This window comes from Filicampus tigris, chromosome 1 (genome assembly GCF_054856515.1).
Source record: "Filicampus tigris isolate MCC_2025a chromosome 1, RoL_Ftig_1.0, whole genome shotgun sequence".
NCBI classification, from domain to species: domain Eukaryota; kingdom Metazoa; phylum Chordata; class Actinopteri; order Syngnathiformes; family Syngnathidae; genus Filicampus; species Filicampus tigris.
Window position 1 is genome coordinate 9,108,985 of NC_141217.1, and position 16,696 is coordinate 9,125,680.

The following is a 16,696-nucleotide window of genomic DNA, read 5'->3' on the forward strand; positions in this document are numbered from 1 at the left end:
TTTTTATGCCTTTTCGCTGTAGAACATTTAAGTCCCCTGTTTTACACAACATATTTATTTATTGTGATTTGGGCTATTTGGAATGTTTTGTTACATTTGTTTAGCTATGAGCGCAGAAATGATAAACCTGAAATATTAAACATACTACTATATCAGTGGTCGTTATTATTATCATTGTGACAGCAATAAGAAAAAAAAAAATGACCCAAACACAGCCGAATTCAGTCAAAGCAAAAGAAAACTTTTAGGCAATGATACCAGTGGTGCACATAAGCTGCCTGGAGGTTAATAAATGACCAGCAGCGAAGCCAAGGATGTGAGATAGATGAAGTGGAGGCGAATCAATCACAGAGGATAGGTTTTAAAAGTTCCCCCATGTGGACATGGTGTTTGATTTAGACCACAAAGGCAGCTTAAAGGTGCAGGACTTGGCACTCGCTGTGTGATTTGTTGCCACGGGCACAGACAGACACACTGGCCTTAAGGTTTTCTCTGAAAGAACTTCACATAAATATCTGCAAATTCTGAAGAGCCATTTTACTTCGAAAATGAATTTATAAGCAAGACTTACCGAGCAAATGTAAGCATTTTCTTTTGTAAAACAATAAAATAACGTGTAACTAAAAAACAAAGGACTTGCTTATAAACATTTTTGTAACTATAGTAACTCTTTTTTTAAGTGTCATTATTTTTCTTGCGTTTTATGGAGATCAAATATGGTGCCTTTGTAGTACCTTTTTTAGGGTACCTGTGGCCATTTCAGTCTGGATATTGACGGTGGTGCCTGGGGTCAAAGCATGATGAAAAGAAATAAAGAATCTAGAGCTAAAATCTTCAGGAGCTGATATCAGCCTAGCTGGCAGCAGACAGAGTGTACAAATGACCTTGCAATCATGCAAATCAAACTGCCTGTGACCATGAAACCACACTTCTTTGCGTATTCTCTTTTTCCTGTTTAGTGTCTAGACTGCAGACTGCATGTGCCATTAACAACTGGCCATTGCAGGAAATAGGCATTTAATTAGTTGTTCTACTTGTTCCATTTCTATTAGTGGAGTAAATGTCATTGCCCATGTGGTTTTAGTAGAAGGGAAGTTTACAGACTAAATGATTTGCTAATAATTGTTTTCTTTTTCAGTTTCATTAACCTCCAGGGAATTAACCCAACATGACATTTGTGGATATGTTGAAGCTATCAGTCTTGCTGCCTAATGTGCAAAAAGATTAAATTAAGACTCCCAATACTATCTATTTCCATTCTTTCCACACATCATGGAATGTTGACGCACGCTTAAACATGAATGATGCATTGCCGATGTATATTCACATAGTAATATAACATCTTTTAATGTTAGATGTGTCAGTGGTGTGTATGGCCTCCATGTGACCGTGTGCATTCCCTTCAACACCTGTCTTTAGCCCTTGATCAAGTCCTCAGATAGCTTCTTGACAGTCTTTGGGGCCACAAGGCAATCATAAGAATGATCTGATTTCTCATGGTTAGTCATGTATCTGATCCTTATAAATTATGTCCTGGTCGACTGGCACTGGCATCTCATCCACACTCTTGACACTTCCGTGGGAGTGAGCGCAAATCATGAAAATAGTCCTACACCCTCACAGTGGGTGTGAGGTATCTTGAAGGAAGTCGCACCTCTCTGATCCTTCTCTGATGACTCACACCGATCCTTCAAGACCTCCTGTTGCCAGGGCCCATTGTGTCCCCATAGGAATGATAATGGGCACTCTATCCATTCTCTCCCCTCCCCTGCATCTGTGTGGATGGGGTGGGGGGATGCTTTCACTTATCCGGGCTACTTCATGTCTTGCCAGAGTGGAAACAAACACACTATTGTCTTCTCAGCTCTATCCTGATGGCCACAGACTGGTGCTATGCACTCCTCACTTAATTGTGGCAACACACAAATGCGTCTATTCTCGATTATTTCTCTGTGATCGTAGCCATTCAAGATGAGGTCTAACAACTGACCTTTATTTATGAATTATTTATACAGTGTATCATTATGTGCACATTGAGAAGTTATATTATTGTGAGCATCTTTGGTATGTAAAGGATCTTTCAATAGAAGTCACATCGGGTTCCCATATGCCGGAATGGTAATATTAAAAATAAAAATAAAAATAAAAATTAATTTAAAAAGATGCCGTTTCCTTCCAAGATTGATGAGTGTTAAATAATCGGACTTGGAAGTTTGGTTTGTTGCACTTCTGTTCAGCTACCTTAAAATATCCTCTGATGTATAGCACGACATCGCAACATTTTTTGTATGTCCTTATAATTCATTTTCCGGTGTATTCACGGCGTTCTCGCTCGTCACATGAGCATGATCACCGGTAGCGTGTCTATTTAGCCTCCCGGCGTCTGTGTGACACCTGGAGGCATTTGTTGGTCGCCGCCCTCGTTGGTCTTCGTTTAGCGTCTCAGCCAAACCAGCCGCATGCGCTCCCACAATAACAGTAATGACGTCACTGGATAGCCACTGACTCGTGTTGCCTTCAGGCACACCGTGTTTCCTCCGATTTTTGAGTGACTCTATGCAAGCCTAAACCACAGAAAGGAGCTGATGGTGAGGTGGAATTTTTTATTGTCATAGAACAATAAAAAGATACACTTTATACATTTTAAGGAGCTGTGACCACTTGAGGATCGATATGTGCCCTGGCATTTGTATAGAGTAAAATTATAGAAGAGGTAAAATGATGAAGATGCGCATTTCTTTTTGTAACACGACTGGCTCCAACATGTGTGGCAGTTATTGCTATAATTAATTCCACATTTCCCAGGTGCAAATTAAAATCATTATTTTAATGACTTAGATGATGATGATGATGTTTCATACATTTTGGTTTATTATGATTCATCAAGGTGTCATACAGAACCATCAATGATATTATTGTTCCGGCCTTGCGCTAATTGAACAAATATGTCCATATTGATATTACCTAATTAAAATACATTTAATACTTACCTTACACTATCATGTAAAATCGTGTTCTTCTTGTTTGGTTTGTCTTTCTGTTTAAACGGACCGGCCTATAGGCGATTACTATTTGTTCAGGCCGGACAAAATGGCGGATAGATGAACGGCGGAAGGGTACCCCGGTTGTTGGTGGAAGGTGATAAACGGACCCCAAATTTTTGGTAAAATGCTCAGCTCTGTATATATACACAAGGAGTGCAACAAAGCATGCTGGGAAGTGCGCAGAAGCACCATCTAAGTAATAATATATTACCCTTTCGTTAGTTTGGCCCTGGCTAATGACATTAGTTTTATACTGTTTGAATGAAACAGCAGTTCATTAATAAAAGCTTGATTTCAAGAGGTGGGTCTACCTGCTTGGTGTGTTAAGTGACAACCTTTCAAATTTAATAGCCTTCAAATTGTATGACATGAGGAGGAAACATTTGGTAAAAATACTTTTACTCACAAAGTACATTTCAGAGCCCGTACTTTTTTACTATCACTTGAGTAATTATTTGATTGAGTACTTTTACTTTTACCAAAGTAATTTTTCATACAAGTAATTGTACTTTTACTCAAGTACAGAATGTCAATACTTTTCCCATCTTTGCCTGTATGCGGCCCCCACACTTTGTAAATAAAAGAGGGAAATTATTTTACGTGCAATGAAGTTTTGTTGTTGTTGTAAAATGTATCAAAACAGGTTTTGTATATAACTGAATAAAACTATTTTTGTATATAGGTACATTTCAGAGTCTGTACAGTTTTACTTTTAATTGCAGTGCTACTTTTAGCAGGCTATTCAGAATCTCTCCCTACCCACTAAGTCCCCCATAGAATACAGTATAGTGAGTGAGTTTGCCATTTTGTCGTGCTTTTCGAATGTAGTGAGGATGGTTTATCCCTTGTCTAGTGCCTGCAATGCATTCCACAGTGCATCTTGAAAAGTAATGAACAACTGATCTGACTACCTGTCCATTTGAACTCACAAATTTTAGGGGTACTGCATTTCATTGTAGTGGTGCTTCGGTACCCCCAAAAAATAGGCGAGCATTACCAATATGTTGCACCAATTTAACATAGTTCAAGTATAAAAACACACAGCAACACAGATCGACATACAAAGCTTTGTTTGTATTATAGTGTAAGTATATAGTAAATACACAAATTTTAAAACAGCATGTTATCATCATTTTATTTATTTGTTCAATATTTATTGATGAATGTCCGCCAACTGACTTTGCTCTGGTACGATGTAATTATGGGACAGCGATTACATTTTTGACGAGGCATGAATAGTGTTTGAATTTTTTTAATTGACTGATGTTTTAACTATGCTTACATACTTTTGCTGTCTTTGGATTATGTTAATATTTCAGCTGTTTTCATTCAGTATTATTTAGTACAAACTAAAGGGTACGGATATGCAGAGAAAGAAAGAAAATATTACGTGTATTGGCAAGTACGTTATTACGGCATACATACGAGGGGGGTGTGACCTGCTTATTTTTTTTCACCTGCCAAAAGAATTGAAACGCTAACGTCCCACAGATTCCAACCGTCTTTGAACGCACCAAAATGCAAACCTGCGAGGGAAGCGGCGATTGAGGGGATTGCAGACGGCCATTTTAGAGCTACCGTCAACACCGCGGATTTATCCATTGATTTTTTTTCTTTCTTTTTCTCGTTAGCAAAGCCCTCCGCCCGACTGACGAGAGAAATACAACGAGAACTAGAAGGAGAAGTGCGTGTGTGTTCAAGTTTGTCGCGGCTGAACTCGAAGTCGGGATGCGCTTCCGAAGGAATAAACTCTTGGCATCCGCCGTCGTACTGGTGCTGGCGCTGGTGTGCGCGCTGGATGCGGCTAAAGGTAACTAAGCTGGGATTTATACGCCACAACGTTTGCTCTGTGTGGACATTTTTTTAAATGACAGTGGTGATACCCGGCGGTTCTCTCGAGTCGCCAGGCTGGTTGCTTAACTGGTGAAGGTTTCAGTAAGGAGGGATGCGTGCGGAGGAGGAACCTGTTCAGGGCTGCTCAGCTGCCTGAGTCGCAGCAAGTGCAAACAGCGATGCTGGATTCAAAGCACTCGTTCACGGCCTTTCCCACCACTAAAAACACCACGTATGTCCCCTATTGCGCTTTCAAACATTTGGGGCCGAATTTTGTTGTTTTTCTTGTTAATTAAGGCAACGAAAAGACATTTTCTGTCTTTTGCTATCCGTCTATTTTTAGCCGTCTACTGCACCGCGTCGTGTTTTAGCTGCTGTAAATAAATAATGAGCTCGCCTTTTTCTCCTTTAAATCCTCTCATTTGTTTACCGGTTTAAATACATTTATACACATGCAACATGCACTAACGCACATTAAACGTGGAGTGATTTCGTTTTGAGGTTTAAACTGAATAAAAACCTCCATATTTATTATTGTCATTAGCAGGCCTTGTGCTGACTACGCATTGCAGATCCATCTTGGATAATGAAGACGAATGGGATCATTGAGGAAAAAAAACAATTGGTTCCGGTCGTAGTGTCGTGAGAATTCCCTAATCAAGGCAGAACGTCATTCAGGGTTGATGGGCTTGCAGGTCTGTATGTATTTGCTGCAGGCGGTGCACCTCGCTCCTGCTGTCCCACAGCTCAGACGCGATCACCGGGCTGTTCGTGTGAAACCGTGGAAGTCAACCCACCCAGCGAGTTTTGGAGTTGACTGCGCATCAGCGTGTCATGGAGAGTAAAGCTTGAGATCTTCTTGAGGCGAAGAAGAGACAAAGTAGAATGTCAAACACCATGGCGAAATAATCAATGCTGTGTTGGTTTTGGATGGTCATTTACACCTGTCTTGAACCACTTTTACACTACCTGTTCATGTTGGGCTTTATTCACCCCCCCCCCCCTATATAATCAGTACGGCCACAGATACTCAGTTATTCCGGTATTGTACTGGCTTCAGAGGTGGAATTTCAACTACTCTAAACCCCCCGCCTAGTCACTGTTCTTATGCTCTTTCTGAAATGTCTTATAAGGCCACAAGAGGCTGCCAAAGCCCGTTTATGTAGGAAAATAGTAGGCTACAATATGTGTCAAGGGAGTAGGTTGAAATGATACATCTTGACTGAGAGACAAGCTTTGTATGTTGGGGGAGCTAAGTTCAGTCTGGGTTGCTAGTGGAAGTTACAGAGATTCTTCACCTCATGTGCATGTACACACGCTCTTGCAGCCCATAAAAAATCTATACACCATTTATTTTTAAGCAAAATGTAAGAAAGGTTTAAAATGCTATTTAACTTGTTTTGGGATCATAGTTTAAACAGTATGGTTTTAATGAACATTTTTCAGTTGTGGTTATTTGCTATTCATGGCAGGAGTCAGTATCTTTATTATTACTGTATAACGGAGTCAGAATGAGACACTCACTGTAGGGCTGTGCAATTAATCGAAATTCAATTACGATTATTACACTCCATAATTACAAAATTGGCATAATCGTAAAAATGGTGGATTGCGTCCTTGACGCAGGAGACCACCGTTCAAATCCCAGTCATGAATGCTAATATCTGAATGGGCAGAGCCGGGCATTTTACAAAAAAAATGCAATCCATTTATCGCCTTCTGCCTACAGCCGGACCAAATAGTATTTGCCTATCGGTTGGTCCATCTATCATTTTAAACGTGCTTCCGTCTGCGCTTCCATCTACCGAAATGTTTACTATATATGAAGGTGAAAGGGTTGACGTTAAACTGGTCTTTTGGGCGTCCGCACAAGTTGACCCATCATTCACATTTATCCCTCTGAGTGTATGGCTTCAGTAAACAAATAAAGAATACATCCTTCATGTGTGGACGATCGATCGTAGTGTTTGGAGTTGTTTCTGCAAGTTCCATAGCAACAGTGCTTACCCGGCGTGTGTCTTTCTGAGATAACGGGCAGAATACAAGCAGCACTAACAGGAGTCGTCTGTGACTTGTCTACAGTCTAGGTTGTGACCCGCTGGATGTGACGTCCAAAAACTTGCCTGATGTAAAATACACGAATCAAGCAGCAAAGTTACCTGCATCAAAAGAAACAATAATCATCAATGTCAGGTTATAGACGATTACGTAGACGGGCGAAAATCCACTTCTGCTTATGCTTTATCCGTCCTTTTAAAAAAAAAATCCCGTTTAGCGCTAGCAAAATGCGTGTCCGTCATAGGCGGATAGACGGACCGGTCCGTCGGTTAGGCGGAATGCCCAGCTCTGTTAATGGGTATGCTGGACCCTAATTCCAAGACGCTACCGATAGCAAACCTGGATCGAAATGAGTGGGATACATCAGGGAGGGCATCCGGTGTAAAGTCTCTGCCAAACATACAATCGCTGTGGCGACACCTGACGAGACAAGCCCCTCGCAGGGAAAGTCTCACTGACAGCAGTGTGAACTTTCCACCAAGAAAGGGTGCTAGTAGACTGTCAAAAGGTCATGCGTGGTTTCGGTGGAGTATGATGGACTTATTTGGCCTGGAAATGTCTGTGTGGATGGCGGACAATGGTGCGGGCAATATACCTTGGGGCAAAAATTTTGCATTGACATGTTTTTGTGATGGGCGGCACGGTGTTCGACTGGTTAGCACGTCAGCCTCACAGTTCAGAGGTCGTGGGTTCGATCCCGGCTCCGGCCTCCCTGTGTGGAGTTACTCCGGGTACTCCGGTTTCCTCCCACATTCCAAAAACATACATGGTAAGTTGATTGGACTCTCTAAATTGCCCCTAGGTGTGATTGTGAGTGCGGCTATTTGTCTCTGTGTGCCCTGTGATTGGCTGGCAACCAATTCAGGGTGTCCCCCACCTACTGCCCGAAGACAGCTGCGATAGGCTCCAGCACGCCCCGCGACCCTTGTGAGGATTAGCGTTATCGATAATGGATGGATGGATGGATATTTTTGTGATCGATTATGTGTTAGCATTAAGCTAGCCCTAGTAAGTAAATGTAGCCTTGCCAGAGAAGTATACAAGCACTATTGTGATAACTGTAACAATGTCATCTACAAAAGCGTTCATTATATGATTGCTGGGTCCAAAAGAACACAATCATGTAAACAAGCCAAACACCAACTAGAAGGATCCGTTATCGGTTTTCATTCCAAAACCGTTTCATGGCTGTTTACCTCCAAGCCAGGGCAGTTTTTGTGAGCTGCATCTGCTGGCTTCCCCGCACTTATCAGCCAAAGCGAAGTGTGAAATCACCATCTGGGTGAAGGTTTGTGTTGTATCAGCCCAGGTTTGTGTTCTATCAGCATGCTGTTGCTTCGGAATCTCCAGCTACTGTCTTATCACCCCAGAAGCGCACTCGGGTTGACCTCGGTCATGTTCAGGTCTTGGATAATAATGATGAGGAAGCTTTTGTCATAGATGACATAACAATGTGCATGTTTTTTTGTGTTTTTTTGCAAACCACAAGTTTTATCAACAGTTGCAGTAGCAACCTCTCACCATCTCATGATTAAATTCAATTATGATTAAATGATCAAAAGGGGTTTAATTTAATTCAATTGCTGCATAATGTCGCAATGGGCTTCCTCACGTATATTATCTCTCCAAATTATTGTACTTTTGTTTCTGTAGTGTATTTAAGGTACTACAGTAATTTGAAATTGAGGTTGTCAGGAAGGACGATTGTACATTCAAAGAAATTCACCACATTTCACATAACTCGCTCGCACTGCAGCACTCTTTCTTTCTATGCCGCATTGACTGGCCAGCAGCACTACCGCACTTCTGAATTCTCCTTTTTTCGTTTTGAAATGTATGAAACCACTCACAATTGTCTACAAATGCATCGTGACGGCAAAAAAAAAAAAAGTCATATTATCCGACAGTGTGTGCGTTTAAAAGCTGGTCATGTGGCAAGACTGTTTTAGCTCCAAATGTTTTTGATTAAGGCCCCCTCCCCTTCTGTAAACATTTACATTTATATAATACCTTCAGAGTTTACCTACTGGGGTGTCTAGATCTCATCTGTGTATTCCAGTACTGATGTGTGGCAAATATTCCACCTTTCACTCTTTCTCCCATGGTCCATTGGAAGCAGCTATGACACATGGCACGCAAAGCGCTCGCCCAGGCCACTTTAACTGGACGAGTACTTCCATTGATCCATTGAAGATTGTCCGTCAGTCACTTTCACAGGGTTGTGCAGGATCACCAAATTAACTCTATGGTCATCTGGCTGGTTTCACCTCGTTCAAAGCATTTCAGCACATTGAAATTCATCCCCACATAAGTACATTTGCTATGGGCTGTTTTTATCACATCTATCTACACCGATTGCGCTGGACTAGTTAACGATGCTGAGCAGACATTGACACTGCATCTGTCATTTTTACAAGTTATTGATAGATTTAATTGATATAATTAAAATTATACCCTTTTATTTTTGTATTCAAGTTTGAGTGTTATTTTTAATCAATAATTTGGTTTTGGGTCGGCACCTGGGATTTACGTCATGAACACGGCATGGCTCATGGTGGCGAGAAAGAGGAGATTTTTAAGACGCCAAGGCGTTCACTTGCCTAAGGAGACTTTGCAAGAAAGGAGATGCTCTGACAAGATGGTTACCGTGTAAAGCCTCTGCAAATGCTGAGTGACATGTAACAGGAAGACGACAATTTGCCGATGCATTTCAACCAGAATCGCAAACAGCAACACGTTTTGTGCACAATTTGGTGTGCACGCACGGTTAGTAAATGAGGCCCATTGGGAGCACACAGAAAAGTATTCTGCTGCCAGACCAGCTGATCTGTTTGAAAAAGATTATGCAAGCCTTTTGGCAACATTGTTTACTGTTACATACAGTTGTTTTTTTTTAATATACAGAACAATCACAGCAGCAGGTTAATTGAATGTGAAAATATGTGTTCAATCCTAATTTTTTTTTCCACAAAAGAGAATATCGATAAGTATCGTATCAAAAACCGTATCGTTACACCCCAAATGTGAGATCTTGCAGCTGATGGTGAACTTGTTCTCTGTTGTGCTGCCGAGAGGAGCGCTGGGTGCCTTCATTCAGTCCTTTAGCATCATTCCATTTCAAGAGGGCCAATGCCATTAGCAACATGACAAGATGAACCAAAAATGACTGTGTCTGTCCACATTTTGAGTCTGGTCGGAATGGACACTTCAAACTGAGTACATCACGCTAATAATTTTGAAAAACGCATGATGGGTTCCAGAGGAGTTCAGAGTTTTATATTGGCAAAATGGCCATTTGGGGAAATGTTTTTGAGTCATATCACTTAAAGAAAATGGTCTTAAAATGCTGTCAAATTAGATTAAAACAGTATAGCTTTGTTACGTCTCAACATATCTCCTTGACCTTTCCTTTCGTCTGCTACTCAGGCAACTCCTTCCATGATTGGCTGATGAGTTTCAGTTCGGAATATCCACCAATAAGATTGCACGGGCAAACTTCTGTGGGGTTCTCCAAGATGATGCATCAAAATTACAGTGAGGTTTCAAACGTTGTCAAAAATGGAACATTATTTGTGAGAAGAGCAATATGGGCAGTAGAATAGGTTATGTACTTTAGTATTGAATTCTTTTTCGTGCATTATTTTTTTTCGCGGCGTTTGGCGTGCTCATTCATTCCACAAAGATTTCTGCCAATTGTCATGTTGCTAATACCGGCCCTTGCGGTCGTTATTTTGTCCAAAAAATTATTCAATCAAAAACGTACCTTTACTACCATAAACAGTGTACCACGTGACGTCGTGTTTTGTGCGCATGCGTGTCACTTCACGGATAAGTTCCGTTCACATCAGAAGTTGCACTTGTTTTTGTAACGTTAACGCCTATGTAAAAAGATCATATTTAATAAAAAATCCAAATTGGACATCATGCCATGCAGTGTGAACACAGCTTCAGACCGTTACGGTAGAATTTGGGAAGATGACGTAACCACACTTGTTCACTTTTAGTATGATAAAAGCCTTTTCTCTTGTCGGGTGTTCAACTTTGATGGGCACAGCTGGAGGTGGCGACATGTTCGTAACATTCAAATCAATGGCAGCATGATAAATTAGCGTTTTGGTTTTTGAGGATTGGATGTGATGTGTTGATGTTGGTTTGCAACACGATATAAGGTATAATACAAACTTTAATGATTCTGTCTTTGGTAACTGAAGCAAGATGGTGTTTTTTTTGGGTTTTTTTTTTAAATCATTAGGCCGTATAAAGCTGCTCAAAGGCTGTGAGACCTCCATGGGAGAGGCCAACTGTAGATTCTCATGTTTTTGCCTTGCCATCTTTGGGATGGTAACATGTAAGTAAAAAAAAAAAAAGAAAAAGTACTCATAAGCATATCTTTGATTAACGGGAATGAGACATTTTTGCCACTTCTTGTCAAGGCTGGATCACAAAAGGCTGAGAAACCAACTGTATATGATCTGGAAGCACTTCTAGGAAAATAAATACAAACAGTACAGTAGGTTATTTGATGATATATTCCGGTAATTCTACAAGATGCCATCCAAAGAATTATTTCAAAACAGATGGTAACCATTACCAAATGTCTTGTGTCTGCATTACTTAGCCTCCCAGAAGAGCTCTGTTTTTACAAGCTGATTGATTTTTTTGGGGGGGTGGGGGGGGCGATTTCTCTTGGAACAAAGGACAGTTTTTAGTGCTGGAGTTGTGAGTCTGGATTTCTCTATAGCATATTACAATGTCCCCTGTGTTTGAAGGTCCACGACTCAAATCCTTCAAGAATGTGTACATGAGATAATCCCCAGAAAGTGCCAAACTTTTTAAACCCTTCCTGTTTGGTAAATTGCATTGCCCCAGAGTTCCTGAAGAGACTGGTCATAAGAGGAGCGGTGACTTTGCTCTCATTGGTGCTTTCTCAGGCGGAACGGAGTCAGTCAACCCTGAAGAACGGGTCATTGTGAATATTTAAGTCCACACCAGATGACTCGGAAGTTGATGTGCTGGTCCCTGCGGAAGCATTTACATTCATGTGAGGTCTTTTGTGTTCAATTGGTCATATTTGGATGTGGAAATGCAGGACAAGGGAACACTTGGACAGTTTGCCTCTTTGTTGAGCGTTTTACAAAATGAATCGGAATATCTCAAGTCTGGCTGAAGTTAAGTGTACATATGATAGAATTAATGATGTTAATTGAAAAAAAAAAATGTATTCATGTGATGGCATGTCCACATTGAGCTATTATGGGGAAACGGGCAAGAGAACATGTTACCTGCTCGGGCAGGTCGGTATCAGCCGGCCGCTCGAGACATCTCACTTCTTCACTCTCAGAGGCCCTTTTGTGCTGTTTGCACAGAGACGCGATTGAGTTGCATTCAAGGCTCTGCATCTTCCAGACCCCCAGCTTCCGCCTTCCCCCCCTCCTCAGAGGAGCTCCACGCCCGCAGTGGGTGCACCCTCTGTCGGGTGCTTGTAATTGCGTGGAAGACAAACAAATGCTGTTGCCTGGCATGGGAACTGAGAGGCGCCCCTATGTGGAGATTGGAGGTCCCCGAGGTCTTGAGGTTCCAGGCTGTTTAAATCCGCCTTGAACACTCACCACTCTGTTTTGGAGGCGGTTCGCATCAACAAGCTCAGGAGGCTGTAAGGCAAGATGGACAAATAGAGAAGTGTGCTCACTGTTTCAGACCATGAGCAGATTGTTCCTTACTTTTTCCTATGGTGTCGATTTAAGAGAGTCACTTGCGCAAGTCATAAAGCACATTTATTAATGCAAGGCAGCATTTGCATGACATCTTCACCAATTTGGCAGCAGTTTTTGTTCATTTGGATGACCTCAGCATAACCTGCAGCCGCCACCGATGGTTGGCAACCTTGAAAAGTTTGAGAATTGTGTACACTGCTCACATACTCAGTATTACACTTTATAAAAAAAAAAAAAAAAGTTTTTCTTTTTTTAAACCGTTAAAGCAAAATTTTTTCTGTTTCCCTGGTAACATCAAGGTCTGACTGATTGAGTCTCCCATTTCTTATCTATTGCTAGACATTATGGGATTAAAATGAAAACCAAGCTGGCAAAGGAACATTTCAAATGGAAACTTGTGGGTGCAAATCACCAGTTACAGTATTTGTGTCAGTTTGCAGTTAGACAGCATATTTGTTCGCTGGTGAAAAGATGCGGCATTTAAAAAAATGTTTAGTCACTAGATCTTAGTGCTGCAATTAATGATTTTTTTAAATAATTGATTAATGTGCCAATTAATCAATGAATTTGATTTTTAAAATGTTTTGACCTCCATCCCTTTATTAAAAAACAAGACATTACGTAAATCAACTGTGCAGGAAAAGTAAATTAATTATGATTCAGTTACTAGTTTGATCCACAACTTTTCGGAAAGTTGGCAAAAGTATTGATTATAGTTTTCGAAAGTAAAAGAAAATGTTTATTTTGATTCAACACAAATATAATCAATCTGCTGTCATGGAGGACAACACAAATCTGAGAATATTTACACTTGAGAAGCTGAAATTCTGAGCACTTGGACATTAAAAAAAAAAAAGTTGTCACAAAAAATTATCAATTAACTCACCTCACCTTTGTGAAAACAGTGTGCTATAGGGCAGTAAAGTTGGTCCAGGATACGCGTACCCTCTGTAAGGCGAGTTCATCACAACAGCCGCTTGTCCAATTAAACCACCATAGGCGTTTGTAAAACATTTAAGTAGGGCTCTTCATTATCGAATCATTTTAGAACCTTAACGACTCTTCGTTCGACTAATCCTGTAATCAGACTTTCCACCAAGAGAGGAAGAGCGCAAATGTCATGAGTGGTTTTAGCTAGAGCGGAATGGATTTATGTGGCTTGGAAAATGTCTGTGTGGCTGGCTTACAATGGTGCCAGCAATGCTTCGGGACTATAAAAGAAAATTCTGTTGGCCATCTTTCATGGTCGACTTGATCGATTTTTTGGGATGTATCCATGTTTTTGCAAGACAAATTAACTCCTTACGCACTTCAAACGAACTGTCAATACTGTGTGAACAACAGATCATTGTTGTTTGAGACTGGTGTTGTGGTGGCTATGAGATGTTTGTCTTCTCTGATGCACAATTACAGCCACGGGGTTGGAGGTGCTTGTGAGTAATGTCTGCCTTTCCTCTGTTTAACCTGGGCCTAAAGCGCTTTTCTTAACAGCTCCCCAAAACCTAAGGTCGCCTTTGGAATTACCCTTGAAAACCTGAAGTTCAACACTTACAAAATGATTAATATCTCAGCCCCTGTAGCAGACAGAAACATAATTCCAAAAGAATTTGTGAGCTTAGACATGTGGCTTTCACACAGGCAGAATTGATCATTTACTGTTTCAGTCGAAGATGTAAAAATAACGTGTCAGTGCAAGAGAAGCACTATTTTAATTTTTTTTTTTATTTTATTTTATTTTTTTAAATCGAGTGGTAATTACCATCCTCTATTCTGTTACAAAGACGTCAATATCGTAATTGTCTACAAACCAAATCATATCACGTTCGACTGGTTCCACTGGTCGTGCACATCGTCTATACATCACTGCCGTTACTTTAATCAGAGCTCCCGGCGATCGACGGCGTCCGCCATTAGCCTACCTACGGCTTGAAATAATTCCACGACATCCTCCGCGGTCTCGCGACCCCGTCATATGTATATTCTGATGCATCAAGTTGGCTAAGAGACGGAGAATTGGATTAAAAAAGGACTGTGACGTATCTGTGCTCCCGGTTTGAAAGGTAGAAAGACGCAACAGCGCTGTCGGCTCTAGTGGTAGAAACGCGGTTATGCGCTCCCGGGCTTAATGGGTTATCAGAGGTGTAAGTAAACCTTGGATCCCCAAAGAGAGAGTCTCGACTGATGCATAGGTGTCCTTTATTTTAGTTTCTGTCGCATCATCATTGGGTTCACCCTAGCACAGTGAAAACTGCGTGCCAGGACATACAAAACACAAAAAAAGCAAATCACCACACAATCTTCACAGTACAATCCAAATACATTTTTGCATCAATATTAAAACATCAACAAACATACCTCACTGCGCTCACCAAGATGGCTTAATGTAAAATAATCTCTTCTGCAGTCCAACGCAAGTGGCAAAGTCTCCTTCTGAGTGAAAATGAAGCATCAAGCTAGAGCCTGGTGATAAAACCTTGTGGCGCAGGCCCAAACAAATCAGCTTCCTAATTTCCCACACCTGTGTGGCTACCTTTACAGCTCAGGCTCTTGTGGCGCTATGGTGTCATTCAAAGGACAAAATTCAATCCCCAAAGTACATACACAAGACCCATTTACATATTCCAACTTCACACATCCATCCAAAGCAAAAATAGAAAACAAAAACACAAGTCATTAAATCTTTATATTCATAAAAAAGGACAACGTAGACAAAACATTTAAGTAATAAAACCTGCTTTAGTCCTGACAAAACAAAAGCATTCAAGGACTAGTGTGGTCCTTTACAACTGGTATTACATCTTTCATTTGTATTTTTTATTTTCTTAATTATTCGAGGGCCACTCCGAGTGTGGGTGCGGATGGATGCCCATGCCTGTTCTGGTAGCAAGCTCGCCATGTAAGTAATAACTTGAAAACGGGCAACTATTTCATTGCTCAATAGCAGTGGCATAGGTGGTTGAGTGCCATTAATAAAGCATAGCTTTTATCTCTCTTGCCCACCCCATCATTACACAACATCCTCTCATAGGGTGCCGGGCCGGGCATTATCTGATAATGACTGCCTGATCATCTGCTGCAGTCATGATGCTGCAATGTGGACAGCTGCTCGAGCATTTCTGCGGCTAGCGCTGCGTAACGCAGCAGCATGACAACTCTCTGGCAGTGGTATATTTGGTTTGGACTGTGGCATTTGTGAGTATCATACAGGAGCTGGACACGTGCAGTGCCCTTTAGGTGTTTGAAAGCGACCGGTGGACGTGTCCTTTTGAGTCTCAGGCTTACCATAGCCTAGCGTGGCTCTAATGGTCTTTCAGGAAGTATTTCATGATGGTTGTCGGGTCAAAGTCTTTCAGTTAGGCCTCCTTCAAAAAAGCACATTGTATTTGGGTTGCAAAGTTTCCCTGTTGTGTGTAGGAAAGTGTCGCCAGTGATGTCACACTTTGTGATGAAGTGGAGTGACCACCAATTTGTTGTTAAAGATTGGCCTTTGCAGTTGTTTTTTTAAATGCTTTGTTGTATGTATTGACAAACTGTCACACACATTTTCTTTGTGGTTGATTAGCACAGATCTTGCAGGAGAACATGGCTCTGTGGTAACTGTAAATAAAGTGGAACCTTGCATGGGGAACACCCTTTCCAGGCCCACTGGTTTGTGTGTGTATTTTTTAAATAGAATTGAAATACCAATATACAGTTTTTTGTGTGATAAGACATGATAAAACCCTAAACTAACTGCAGGCAATGTAACCATGTGACATTCTCACACAAAGGAGGTTAACCACTGCATGACAACGCTACATAAAATCAAACTGTCCACCCTTTGTCGATTGACCTACGTCAAAATGCTAGGGTTGATTCTACAATGTGCTTTGCTCTCTTTTATTATTGACATTGATTGATGTAGTGCTCATTCACATTACAAAAACAAAAGCAACTTCTAATGTGAATGGAACACGTCGACGATGTGACACTGGGGCATCACTATCTTGCTTCAGGACACAGTTAATGACATGCTCACAAGGGCTGAGTATTAATTCTGTAACCTTT

At 41.1% G+C, this 16,696-nt stretch overlaps 1 protein-coding gene and 1 long non-coding RNA gene across 5 annotated transcripts in view; one reads left to right on the top strand and one right to left on the bottom strand.

The window, feature by feature from the left end:
* The first annotated feature begins 4,552 nt into the window (after positions 1–4,552).
* clstn1 (calsyntenin 1) overlaps positions 4,553–16,696 on the top strand; it is a 39,002-nt gene continuing 26,858 nt past the window's right edge. For all 4 annotated transcript variants that reach the window (XM_086050807.1, XM_086050824.1, XM_086050816.1 and 1 more), the window contains exon 1: positions 4,553–4,854. In XM_086050807.1, the coding sequence (XP_085906933.1) occupies positions 4,773–4,854 (82 nt within the window). In that variant the 5' untranslated portion in view covers positions 4,553–4,772. The remainder of the gene's footprint in view (positions 4,855–16,696) is intronic.
* LOC147152688 (uncharacterized) lies at positions 11,446–15,172 on the bottom strand. Its single transcript, XR_015088413.1, has 3 exons — positions 15,005–15,172; positions 12,218–12,586; positions 11,446–11,954 (listed from the first exon to the last, which is right to left on the bottom strand). It is a non-coding gene; the product is annotated as an uncharacterized LOC147152688 (long non-coding RNA).